General features: G+C 35.0%; 1 protein-coding gene across 1 annotated transcript; it reads right to left on the bottom strand.

Annotated features, from left to right (window-relative positions):
- Window positions 1-469: 469 nt before the first annotated feature.
- On the bottom strand, window positions 470-3,041 carry LOC9653947 (sulfated surface glycoprotein 185). The gene is made up of 3 exons (XM_002964118.2): window positions 2,894-3,041; window positions 2,297-2,840; window positions 470-572 (listed from the first exon to the last, which is right to left on the bottom strand). The coding sequence occupies exons 1-3, from the start codon at window positions 3,039-3,041 to the stop codon at window positions 470-472; spliced, it is 795 nt and encodes a 264-aa protein (XP_002964164.2).
- Window positions 3,042-13,924: the final 10,883 nt, after the last annotated feature.

Here is a 13,924-nt window from a genome sequence, read left to right as displayed (position 1 = left end):
TTCCTTAAACTCTTCTTTAAGAGTTCCTCTCCCACTCTTGATTTTCTGAGTTAGAGCTTTTAGTTTGAATATGTTACCCTTATTAGACTTTCACTTCAGCTACTGCTATATAACATGTGTAATACACTTAAGCACTTCTTTAAGAGTTTCACTCCCACTCTCAACTTTTTGAGTTAGACTTTTTAATTCATTTATTGGACTTTTGCCTAAGCGACTATTAAGTGTATTGTGGCTAGCACTTCGTCAAGATCTTTATAAGCTCATGAATTCAGACTTCCCAAGATGTCCCCAACCCAGTATTATTCAAACCCAAGGACGCTTAACCCCAAATATTTCAAAACCTTTAATTGATTGGAAAAAGGGGTGCACTCTTATTTATGGACCTTTTCTCTTTATATTTAAACCCCATGGATTTTTTCTTAAGTCATTATTTTTGGTTGCTTACAATCCACCCCGCTTCCTTGCAAATTCACACCCTCATGAATGGAAGCTGAAAACCATAGCTCTCCTGCGAACTTCGCTCTCTTGACACCCTACCCCTCGAGTTGAGCCCAACCGAGAGTAAACTAGACCTACCAGATATCAATCTTAACATATGGTGTGATTCATTTAGCCAACCAACAGAATTAAACCCAAGACCCCTCTAATACCAAATGTAAACTCCTAAATTTAGATTTCCCAAAAGATCATCCAACTCAGTATTATTCAAACCCAAAGATGGTTAACCCCAAATATCCCAAGACCATTAACCGATTGGAAAAGGAATCTTATGAGCCTTATGCATACACTAGCTACCCTTGACAATACTCTTTGACTGGCATAACACTATGAGATATCACTATAAGACACCAATTTGTAAATTTCAAAGTGGAGCTAAAGATGAACTACCCAACTTGATTCACTCCAATATATTTGTCTCTATATGAACTAAGAAACTCTAGAAGTAAACATCAATTTAAATAATTAATTTAGACAACCCCTAATAGAAACAATGCAATTATGGCATTATCACAATTATTAGCATGTCCAAATGAACATTTGAAGACATTTGAGAAAAGGCTCCAATGTATACAAGTGGTTACACTCAAACCATTATACCACTGCAATATTGTCTCTTGCAAACATGTAGAGAACTCGTATAGACACTAGGTATCATCCCAAGAATAATAGGTGGCAATCACTGTAAAATGATCAAACTAATAGTACACATCATCTCTAGGATTTCCACGAAAAAAAATTTACCAAGAGATCAATAGTAAGAGATGCAATAAGATCAGGAGGAGTTACACCATGTGCTATGAATGCCATTATCACTTGAATATGATTAATCAATTGTAATTGCATAACATCGAACAATTGCACTAATTGCCACTTTCGAGTCAAAGGAGGAGTATATTATTTTGTCATGAAAATGAACAAAAAGAAAATTGAAAAAGCAAAAACAAAAAAATAAAAAAGATCTAAACACCTCAACTAATATAAGTGAATGTAATATAGAATTGTGCATATTTGATTAGCCCAAAAACCTAGTTTATATGTAAAAGTAAATGGTCTAGATTGAAACTAATCTGATAGCTCTACTATGCTTATATTAGTATCGTAACGATACACCTATCTTATAATTTAATTTTAAGGAAATAACAAATATTTTAAGAAAATCTACTTAATCTCTATACTGGTTTATAAAGTAAATAAATGAATTGGTTTTAAAGTATTTCTTTCAATACTTGTGCACTATGTTGAGTGATATGATCTCCTATCATATAAGATTGGCAATTCTCTGATGTCCTGCTTGTACTGTAGGGTGCAGTGATGAACTTGAGAAAAAGAAAGAAAGGTAAGATTTTCTTTCATTTCATTCATTAGAACTCTTGATTCTCTTGTCTTTCAATAAAACTCTGCATAAAAAACTCTACTCTAAACTTTATATGAAAACAAACACATGAGTTACTAAATAAGTGGAACTTAAGGTCATGTCTTTATTATGTCTTTATGAACTTACAGCAATCATGATGGTGTAGAAGTTGGGCCTGGTTCTAATGGTGGTGATTCTGGTGGTGGTGCTGGTGGTGATGATAGAGGTGGTGATAGTGGTGGTGGTGTTGGTGAAAGTGAAGGTGCTGGTGTTGGTGAGGGTGGTGGTGTTCTTGGCGGTGGTGGAGGAGGTGTTCTTGGTGGTGGTGGCGGAGGTTTTCTTGGAGGTGGTGGTGGAGGTGTTCTTGGTGGTGGTGGTGGAGGTTTTCTTGGTGGTGGGGGAGGAGGAGTTCTTGGTGGTGGGGGTGGAGGTGTTCTTGGCAGTGGCGGTGGAGGTGTTCTTGGTGGTGGGGGAGGAGGTGTTCTAGGTGGTGGGGGAGGAGGAGTTCTTGGTGGTGGTGGTGGCGGTGTTCTTGGTGGTGGTGGTGGAGGAGTTCTAGGTGGTGGTGGAGGAGGTGTTTTTGGTGGTGGTGGTGGAGGTGTTCTAGGTGGTGGTGGTGGAGGTGTTGTTGTTGGTGGTGGGGGTGGTCTTCTAGGGGGTGGTGGTGGTGGTTTTCTAGGTGGTGGTGGAGGTGGAGAACTTGGTGGTGGTGGAGGTGAACAAGCATTTGGAGTAAAATAATAAGGTCCACAAGTGAACTTATTATTTCCATTATTGGTGCATGTGCTTAAGGATTGGCCACTTGATCCACCATTTATGTCTGTTAAGAAAGAACACCCCCGGGGTGCTCTACTTGGATCCACACTCACTCGACAACTCCCAATATCTGTTCCAGTCTTCACTAATTCAAAGATATCAAAGTATCCTCTACTATTTGTAAATGATGAATGACTGTCTCCTGGACAAACCAGGTTTACCTTGGCATCTGAAAGATTTAACAAGATTAGAAAAATACAAAAGATAGATAATTTTTCTTACTGAAGATGCCACTCTGAGAGAGTGAACCACAGTTAGTACAATAAACATAGCCATCCACTTTGATACTTGTAGTGGCAGCACAAAAATTCTCATTTTTCAGAATGATTGCAAGTAATAAAATTAAATAGAGAAATGTTTTGTTTTCCATACTTACATGGTAATATGAGGTAAAAGAGTGCCCTTTTATAATCTGCACTGCATTAAGTCAAACATCTAAGGTACAACTAATCAGTTGCTAGACTTTTTTCAAACCCAAATATTCTGATTTATGTGATCTCATGTTTTCTCCTTTTTCTATACTAATGATCTTAAACTTATAAATAATAATAACAATAATAATAATAATAATACTCAAGAATCTCAGTATTAGCATAACTAATGGATTAAACTTGTAGTTAACACCTAGATTAAGAAAGAATATTCTTAAAATTGAGTGCCTGACTAAGCTACATGGTGTCACACCATGCTTGGAGTTAGGAAAACACACCTTGTTCCTTAATACAGATCAGGCTTTACTGCATACAAGTTATCTAGATGCCCATCCTTATGCCGCATGGGCATCTGGAGAGATGGTACATGTGTTAACATCAAGCATCCCACCTAGATCTCTATGACGTTACTCTTTGGTGTTGGACCCCAATTTTCCGAAGGTAAAAGTCTTTTGTGCAATCTATGTGTCAGCTGTAAATCTCTTTTTAACCTTTAACCTTTATACTTTTGAATTATGGTCCAAAAGAATATTCTTAAAACATAATTTTCAAGGTCATCAGGGTCAAAGGAAATAATATATTAAAGAAGATCACTCACCTTGGTGCAACAAGGCTGCCAAGCAATGGTTTCTTCATCTTCCATCACCCACACTTTCTTGCAATGCTTAAGAAAGTAGGTGCTTGTAGCAGCCAGATCACTATTGTGTCCTTGGATGTTTTTTGTGGAAATAGTGTGGATTTCCACACCAAAAATGTTGCAATTGTTTAAGTTTGGTCAACACCTCTTAGTCTAGTTATTTTCAACAGCTAGATCATATTCTTTTTAGAAGTCCATAAAAGTTTAATGCCACTGACATGGTTGTGGAGAACTTCCAGGAAGAAAAGAATTTCTATCTTTGTCACTTTTGAAGGGCTTAATACCTTCAATATAGAATTAAGCCCAGCAATAGCAAGCTGGCTACACGGGTTAAGCTTGGGTTTGGCTTAAGATCATATATCCTTAACCAAAACTAAGATAACGAAAAAATGATAGCCAAAACATAAAGATCACAAACACCTATATTTTATGTTATTCCATTTACTTTGTTCTATTTGAGATGTGAATGAAATACCACCAAAATAAATGCTCACTTCTCACTATAGTCCCTTTATAAATTGCAATGGTGAATTAAAATGATTTCACTTGGTATAAATTATACCATCATAATCTACTTATTATTTTTATCTAATTATTTTATTCAAAAAATTAATATTAAATAAGCGAACTAAAGCGATCATTCTCGCCAGATCATTCTCTCCAGCTTCTGGAAATGGCGGCGCCGGCGCCTCCGCTTTGCCCTCCAGGATCTGCACCACGCGGCTCATCGCTGGCCTGGATCCTGGATCCTCGGCCTTGGGGGTGATGGATTGGCTCTCGAGCCACTCTGGAGCGAGGTATCCCCTGGTTCCTTGCACGGTGTTGATGCTCATCGATTCTTTTCTCATCATCCTCGCCAGCCCAAAGTTGGACACCTTTGGCCAGAGCTCTCGTCCAGCATCACGTTTTGTGGCTTGATATCGCAGTGGACGAGGAGGTATGTCAATCCTTTGGCAATCTCCAGCGCGATTGAGTGTCGTGTCTCCCAGGTTGAGAAAATCTCTTGCGAGGCGGCGAATGAGGACGAGGCCGAGAGGTGGTGATCGAGAGAACCGTTTGGCATGAACTCGTAGACGAGGAGGTGGTGGTCTCCCTCGGCGCAGTAGCCGAGGAGGCGGAGCCAAGTTGACGTGGTGTACTCTTCCAATCGTGCTCACCTCGGCCTTGAATTGCTTCTCAGCCTGGTTCACGGTGGTGATGTTCTTCATGGCCATGTTTCCTCTATACACGCTCCCGAATCCTCCCGAGCCTAACTCTTCGAGCGACTTGATGGTCGAGTCGAAGTTGTAATCGTTGAAGTAGTAGTCTGCTCGATTCACCTGGACGAGCTTCACCGAGATTGGGGAGTTTTGACAAGCTCCCAGAGGTATGTCGTAGTCACATCCCTTTGATTCGTCGTTTGGACAGGAGCACAGTTGCAAGTTTTTGTGGGCCTGTAGGTGCAGAGAGCGAAAGGTCCACATGTTCCAAAGATGTCGCACTCGAGCATGACGGCTTGCCAGACGACGCTCCAGGAGCCACTCTTGTTCTTCGGGCCGAAGCTGTAGATCCCGAGATTGCCATCGTCGTCCAGCGTAAGTCTCCCCAACACATTCGCATCGTCGTAGTCAAGCGCGTAGTCTTGTGAACTCATTGATCCTGATGCCCAGCTCTTTCCAGTTGCGTCGTAAAAGGAAAGGACGCTCAAGTTCAAGACGGCCGGGAACTTGAGAGAACGATCAGGCTGGCAAGCGTTGTTGTTCAAGACGTGCTCTCCGGTTTCGTCATCCAGGCAAGTCATGGTGGAGTTCAGTGTCGGATTTGCAATAGACCAGTATTTTTGCGGGATCTCCAGCTTTAAGTTCTTGAGCAGCACCTGACCACTGTTGAGAACAAGCTGGTATGCTCCAGACTGGGAAATCAACCTCGTGTATCCCAAGGACGGATTTCCTTGTGTGCGGAGCTGCTGCTCGGGCAAAAGGTTGTTCGTTGGAGAGTCGAAGCTCTGCTATGCAACTTTCTTGTCTTTTCCAAGGACAACTAAGTTCCCGTTCTCGAGCAGCGAAGCACTTTCAGCACAACACTGTCCGGGATTGGTTTGCCACAAGGAGGACGGAGCTGCTCCCATCAGTGACGGAAAGTCCTCCCTCGGCTTTCAAGGCATTTTCACTCACCTGGACAAGCTGCCCGTTTGCCATTGCCATCCAGACGACAGTCTTCTTCGGATCTATATCATACAAGATCGCGAGATTGAAGTTCCGGGTGCTTGAAGACTCAGGCATCACGAATCCAAATCCAAAGGTTCCTTCAGGTGATCTCCAAGGGCTTCCTGTTGTGACAGTGCTTCCGCGTAAGAAGTCGGCCAGGACTCTGCTGTAGTAAGTCGAAGAGAGCAGCAGCATGAGAGTAAGTAGCTTCATGAATGTTGTTTCTGACATGGTTTCTCCAAAGCTTGCTCTCACTAAGTTTTTCTTCTTTTTTGCAGTTCTGTCGTTTTAAGCTATGTGATTATTTCGTTGGAGTTAAGTTCCTGGATTGAATTGATCAAAGCCCAAGTCAATCGCTGTGAAATTCAGGTTAACTTTGCTAAGGATACTCTTTCTAAGGATACTACTATTATGTTAGAACCACAACAAGTTGTTGTGAGGTATGATCACTTTTTTTCAATTGTTTTTAATGCCATGAATTCGTAGCAAAAATCAGAAGGATATGAGAAATCATGGAGGATATCTTGTAGTTGACATCGACCAAGTCAAAATCAAATAGCTTTCAGAGTTCACTTTCTTCTAACTTGTGAGTTTCATTTGCAGGAGAAAGAACAAGAAGTTTTTCTCCTGATGGTGGCAAAACTAATGACGCTAGTTCTACTGATGCTCCTGGCCCTTGCAAGGGGATTGGACTGGGAGACAAGCTTTAACAACACTTTTGCATTTGGATTCCACACAAGCGATGGGATTGGTGAGCTCTTTACTCTCGCAATCTGGCTTCAAGCACAGGAACAGTAGTATGGGAGGCCACTGAAGCGCTCATCAAGAACGGTAGCATGACTGAGAAACCAAAGATCAAAGTAGGCAAACCTGGAGAGCTCGAGCTTAAAGGAACCGGACTCATGACAATATGACCTGTCCACTGTGAGAATTGTTCTATCACCACCGCGTCCTTGGAAGAAATTTGCAACATTGTCCTGCTTGACCGTAGCTCGGACAGGATTTGGCAAAGTTTTGACTTCCCAACAGATACTCTCCTTCCTGGACAAGAATGTGGAAATACGAGTTTGGTCGCTGGAAAATACTGGCTTAGCATGAACAGGCAGGGTATTGAACTCTAACTCAAAAGCATAAAAATCAGATTAAAATTAATATTTATCTTTTAAAGTTATAGGTAATTTTAGTATAAGAAATAAGAAATAAGATTGTAACATAAGAAAATAAAGAAGATGAATATCTAAAAATTTAATATCTTGAGAGTAGGTATAATAGATCAAAATTTTATTGTAAACTCTTCAAACTAAATAGATTAGAAAATGGTAAAGTAGTTAGTATGAATTTATCAAAAACACTTCAGAATATCTCATTAATAAGATAATTTAATTTTTTAAAAAAATTAAGTTTAAATAGGAAAAAAAATTATATTCAATTTATTATAAGAGCTCTAATTTTCATGTTTATTTCTTTTTACTTGATTATTTAAGATAGCTAATTATTAATATAAAACTTAGATAAACTATTTCAATATAATGAATAAATAAAATTGCTGTGTGTTGTGTTGCAACAATGCTTAGTTAGCTTTTGTTTTTAAATATTTTTTATTACGATATATAATTTGTTATGATCTGTCCAATATGCAGGTGCTATTCCTGCTTTTGTATATATTATATCTTTTATCCATATATGATCTTTTAATTTATTATTACGTGTATTGTGTTTTATTATTTGTATGTATCCTTCTTTCTCCATTATTGTTTGAAGTGGTTTTGCTTCTTCTTTTTGGTAGTCAATATCAAAATCTCCTCTAATTATTACTGGTTTTTTATTATCTATTTTCTGTATATATATCTGTTGTTGTTTTATGAATATTTGTATATTTGTTCCAGGTTTTCTATGTAAATTTATTATCTGTAATTGTTTTTTATTTTTTCTAATGATACATATGACATTGCCATTGTCTCTGTTTTTAAATGTTCTACTATTTCTGATTTATAGTCATTTGTATGCAATATTGCTATATGTGGGGGTTGTTCATGTATATATGATTTATATTTATTAAAATATAAATCCTCATGTTTTTGTGTTCTTACTTCTTGAATACATATTATATCTGATGTTAATAATTGTGAATCACTCTTTATTTTCTTGATGTGCAGTAATAGATCTTGTATTTAGAACTTGTATAATTGTTTGGCTAGCTATTTTTTCTTCCTGTAAATCTATTAAATAACTTTGCCATGGTGCTTCTATTGTTATTTGTATTATTTCTTTAGCTACATCTTTATAGATTTTAATATGTTTACGTTCAATTGGTCTATATAAATATATACCTTTTGTTGTTTGTGCTCTTGTTAATGCTGTATATGCTTGTTTTGGATATTTTGTTTTATATGGGTCATATCCTAATTGCATAACAGTTGATCCTTGTGCTCTATGTACTGTTTTTCCTGTGCATGGTTGTACTGGAAATTGAGTTCTACTTATAACATAATTTTTATTTTTAGTAATATTTATTATTCTTGTTTTTTTTATATTTGTGTCCATTTTTTTCATTATTTTGTTTTATTGTTATGTTCTCTTTAGCTCTTTTGTTTTCACCTGTTTTTATATTTGGGAATTCTATCCACATTATTTGTTCTTCTTTAATCTGGGTTACATCTTGTAATACTTCATCTGCTCCATTTACTAATCCATCTTCTGTTACTATATTTTGTGTTATTTCAATTGGCATTTTCTTTTTCAATTGTAATATTTGATATAGTCCTTGTGTTTTTCTTGTGGCATCTAGCAACATGAAATGTGTAGGACATGAATTTCTATATTTGTCTTGTGCTTCTATAATTATATCTTTACCTTGTATGTGTTGTATTAGTTTTTCATTATGTTCTCTTACTTGTTCATTAGTTGCAAATATAGAATAGTATTCCGTGTTATATGTATCTGTGGTGACTTGTTTATTTATATATTCTAGCTCTTTATCTATTTTTTCTCCTATTTTTATTTTCTTTAAAGCTTTTATAAAGATTATATCATCTTTTTGCCTCATTATTTCAGTAAGTTCATAGATTTTAAAATTATTTTTCCATGGGTGGTGTATGAAGACATTATTTTCAGGTCTATATGTTTTCATCGAATAAATTGGTGCTTCAAATGTAGGATTTAATTGATAGAAATTACCTGTAAATATATAATCCATCCCACCAAAGTCTATTTCATATGTTATTTTGAAGCTTCCACATCTTCTTTTTATATCTTGTAGCATTTCTATACTTACCATTGATATTTCATCTATTACTAAACATTTTATTGTTGAAAACTTTTTCTTATATTTATCTAATGTGTCATTTGTTAATATTGTTTGACGTTGTTTTGGTGTTTCTGGTCAAATGCAAAAGTTGAATATATTGTTGAACCATTAATATTACTACTTTTTCTGTAGATGTTGTTATTAATACTGTTTGTCCTGGTTCATTATTTATATCTTGGTTTGTTTTGTAATATCGTTTGAATGTTTCTATAAGTGTATTTAAAAGCATTGATTTTCCAGTTTCTGCTCTTTCTGTTAAAAATAAGCACAACTGCTTGTTAGGTTGTTTTACTTTTTTCAATATGAAGTCATCATGTATTATTCTTTGCTTTTTATTTAGAGTTCTTAATAATTGGTGATATTTTCTAGTTTCCATTAGGTATTCACCTTTTATTATAATTGTTGTATTTGTTAGAACTTTATATTTTATATTTAAAATTAAGTTTTTGTTATTTTTTATTTTGAATTAATCTTTCCCTATATCAAATTTTTTATTGTTATAAAAAGGTGAATAAACCCTAAACCCTAAAAAACTTAAAATTTACAAATATTTAAGAAATATTAAAATATAAATTGTAAATTTAATTACCCAATTCCTCCGATGTGATTTTTCTTCCTTCATAAGTAAATTTTCTTAATCTAAACGTGCATGATGTTTTCATTTAAAACATTTAAATATAGATATATTACAAATAAAAGAATATGCTAATGAAAATATATGTACTAATTCAGAGAAACTACCAAAAAATATAAAAGATGTTCAAACTCATAAATATAGAAAAAACATGTAAGAAATATAAAAATATAAATTGTAAATTTAATTACCCAATTCCTCCGATGTGATTTTTCTTCCTTCATAAGTAAATTTTCTTAATCTAAACCTGCATTTTAATTGACAAATTTGATTTCAGTTTTTACAGCTGCTGTAAATATATGTTCAATATATCATGCAAATTTTCTATCCTCATTCATTAATCCCCATTAGATTATTTCTTGGTATGTAAATTTACTTTTTATGTCTAATGGTCTTGGTTTTCCACCAAATAATTTTGGATATGCCATTTCTTCAGCATTTTCATCTACAAATAATCCTAATGGGTGTTGTCCTTGAATAGGTGCTATAACTAAAATTTCATTTGTAAATTTATTTATTTGATTTGCATCTAAGAAGCTAATTACCATAGTAACTGTTCGTAATATCTCATTATCAAGGTTGTTTATCAAATTTACACTTTCATCATCTTCATTTAATTCTTGTTGTAATTCGTTTCTAATATTATTTGTGTGTTTTTATCTATATTGTCTAAATTTGTGCTTGTTGAAACCAGTTTTCATCTATTTTTATTTTTCTTATATAGTTCTGTTTCTTGTAATTGTTTTATACTATTATAAATATAATGTGATCTGGCTATTCCATATTTATAATAATATTTATCAGCTAGTTTCAGCTGATTTGTTATTGTTTGTGTTTCTTCAAATGTTCTTGGTAGTTTATTGATTATTGGTTTACTATTAGTTGGGACATTTATTATTCCTCCTTTTATTTGTTGTTGATATTGAGGTTGATTTGGAATTGTTATATTTGCAAATAAAATACATAGAGCTAGCATTTTCTCTTCAATATCATTTAGTTATTCTGTATATTGATCAATTTGATTCATTCTAATTTTTTCTGGACTTTTATATTTTTATTTATTTGTTATGAATTGATTGCATGCATATTCTTGTTTTTATTATATTTAAACCAAAGTATTTTGCATATTTTACATGGATGTATCAGTATATCCTTTATAGCTTCATTATACACTTGTAGTGCTTTCATACTTTTTATATTATTCATGTCATGTTTATTTTCTTCTTGTTCTTTCTCTTTTAGTTTTTTCCTTTCTTTTCTTCTAATATAATGTACTCTTCTTTTAAGTTTTTCATCTGATATAGTACTCCCTATTCTTTGTCAAAAAATATTTATTTTTTCATTTTTTTTGTTTTTGTGAGTTCCAAGTTTCCATAAGTATTTTGTCTTCTTCTGTTGTATATTTTTTTTTTTTGTAAAGTATGTTCTTCATATTTTTCTTTCAATATATTAATAGTTTTTATTTGCTCATTTTTATTCTTTCTTGATAAATAATAGTATCTAGAAACAATTTGTTGCTCAGTTAAATCAATATTATGGTTGAATTTTAGTTCTTTTGCTTTTTTATTTGCAGATCCTTGAGTTGATAATAATTTTGCATCTGGAAGTTCTGTCCATTCAAATTTTCTCTTTGTCATAATTTTGCCCTTTATACTTAGATGCCCTTATTGCCCTTGATGTCCTTGATGATGACACATTAAACAAGGGCAATCTTACACCCACTGGATAGGTGGGTGCATCCAGATTAGTTTTCTCTATGATTCTTTAGTTGATCAAGATTGTTTAAAGAGATTCAACAATTGAATTGAATGGACTATTTTTAGCCTACTTTCAGTAAGTATTAATTCTCTATCTTTCAATCAACAACTTTGTGTGATAATTAATAATCTAGATCAGTAGAAACAATCAAAAATCTTTTACTTACTTCTCAATGTTATTCCATTGAAAGCCATTTATGCCCTAAAGCTATATTAAGTCTTTATTTGAATGGGCCTAAAATGGGCTTATCTATTGCCATGAGAGAAACATGAGCACAAGTACTAGACTCGTCTTAGGTAATTGACTACCTACTCGATTGTATTATTTCTGGATCTCTTTCTTTTGGGTTTGTAGGTTCAAAAATTATACCAGAGCATAAAAATGTAGGGACAGTGTCATCCTGAATCCTATGATGCAGCAGCTCTTCCAGCGCCTTAAACTTCTACTTCTGCCTAGAGAGAAGATTTTCATTATTACAAATCCGTAGTGAGAGCATCTTCAAGCTCTACTAACAGTGGCAGCCCTAGATGGTATCTGAGTCCAAAGAAAGTTGTTCAAAATGTTGAGCAAGATATCTTCGACCAGGCAGGATGACTCCACAAACAAGTAACATTGTTCTCGCCATGGAGACTGGTATCAGGGTTGGCTGTGAAAAACTCCTCACACGTCCAATGATAAGTCCCTGAAAAGTCAATGGACTCAAAGATGGTTTGAAGTAGTTTATAACTTTATTTCTCATTAGGACATTGTTTTTATATACCTTGATGCAGGTTCTACTTGAAAGGATTTCTTTTGAGCTACTACAGGGTGAAGGAGAGCTCAACATTGCCAGAGATGGATATCCAGGGCCAAGAACCAAAGCGAACCTTTGATGTATATGTGCCTTCCCATTTAACTTTCTTCTAAGCTGCTTTGTTTTTCTTTTGTAAGCTATCCAGTAGGAGCACAGTCATTTAGAAGCCTCACTGGGTGACAAGGGTCTTAGTTTAGTGAACTGCAAGCTCCATGACAAAGATATGTCAAAGATACAAGGACTTTTAATGACCATGTCCATGTCTCTGAAGGTCCCCCTTGAAAGATTTGACTTTAGCGTAAGTATAAAGTACTCACAATGTGAAGTGCCATCGCTATTAGCATTTTATTGATGCTACAAGAGAATATGATTCGAATAAAAGGTGCATACAATGAAGTTCTGCCACTAATGGTATGCTTTCTAGATCCTGTCTGCTAGACAGCTTCTTCACACTTTTCAAATTCGAGTCCTGGCTCAAATTTTTGATTGCCACAGTGATTTTAACCATGGTTTTCCAACCCTTTTGTCAAGAGCACTACAAGAGCGTACAGCTTCAAGCATCTAGTTCAACAAACGAATCAGCAACAAACCTGAAATTTGGAATTGCTCATGATTCAAGCTCTTTCACATTTATTTCCTTGCACATTTACTGCAAGATGGGGCTTAGCATCTAGTACAGAAAGCAATACGCCACATCCTTCACCCACCTTCTCTGAAGTCCTCAAGAAACTCCCTATCCAGATGTACAATGATCATTTTCCTAGATTTCAGTGTTAAGCGTACAATGTTAAAGTAGTAGATTATCTGAGAGGGGCTTTCAGAGGCAGCTTATGTTTCTTGCATATTAGTTCTCTTGCGAATTTCAGGTTGCTGTGCAATGCAATCAGCAGCAATCTTGTGAATAGTTGCTATGGGATTGCTAGTTTGTGTGCTTTGAAATCTATAAATTGTTAACAGAAGCACTACAAGATTTCAAAAATAGATATTTGTATTATAGAGAAAGAAATTGAAAAATAGACAAGAGACAAGTGGATCTATTTCTGGTTGTTGGCAATTTCCATGGCTGAATTGTTTGGTGTCTCAAAATGGACAATAATATTTGCCTCATTCAATAGAAAGAACCCCGTTGGTTTTAAAGACAGATAAACAACAATCTTTTCTAGGGACTCCATAGCAAACTTGACCATAGACCCTTCATCCAAATTATAAATTTTATCCACCATTTTATCATGCACTGTAACTCTGTATTCCATCATGTCATTTGATATAATAGAACCAGTTATTTTTGCTAATTTACAAGGGATGGAACACCCTTTACACTTTGCGCAAACAACAAAACCATCTTCTTTCTGCTCTAATATTGTGAAAGAGCAAAATGAGCAAAGGCTTTTAGCTTAAGTGAGGCTTTGTTAGTTGTCAGAGATGAAATATCCACTAATCTATATAATTGGAAGTTAGAGCTGAAAGACATATAAACAATTTACATTACCTTGTCTTTAGAAGTGAA

The sequence above is a fragment of the Selaginella moellendorffii genome, unplaced genomic scaffold (genome assembly GCF_000143415.4).
Source record: "Selaginella moellendorffii unplaced genomic scaffold, v1.0 SELMOscaffold_4, whole genome shotgun sequence".
NCBI lineage: Eukaryota > Viridiplantae > Streptophyta > Lycopodiopsida > Selaginellales > Selaginellaceae > Selaginella > Selaginella moellendorffii.
This window is presented reverse-complemented; position numbering and strand designations above follow the sequence as displayed.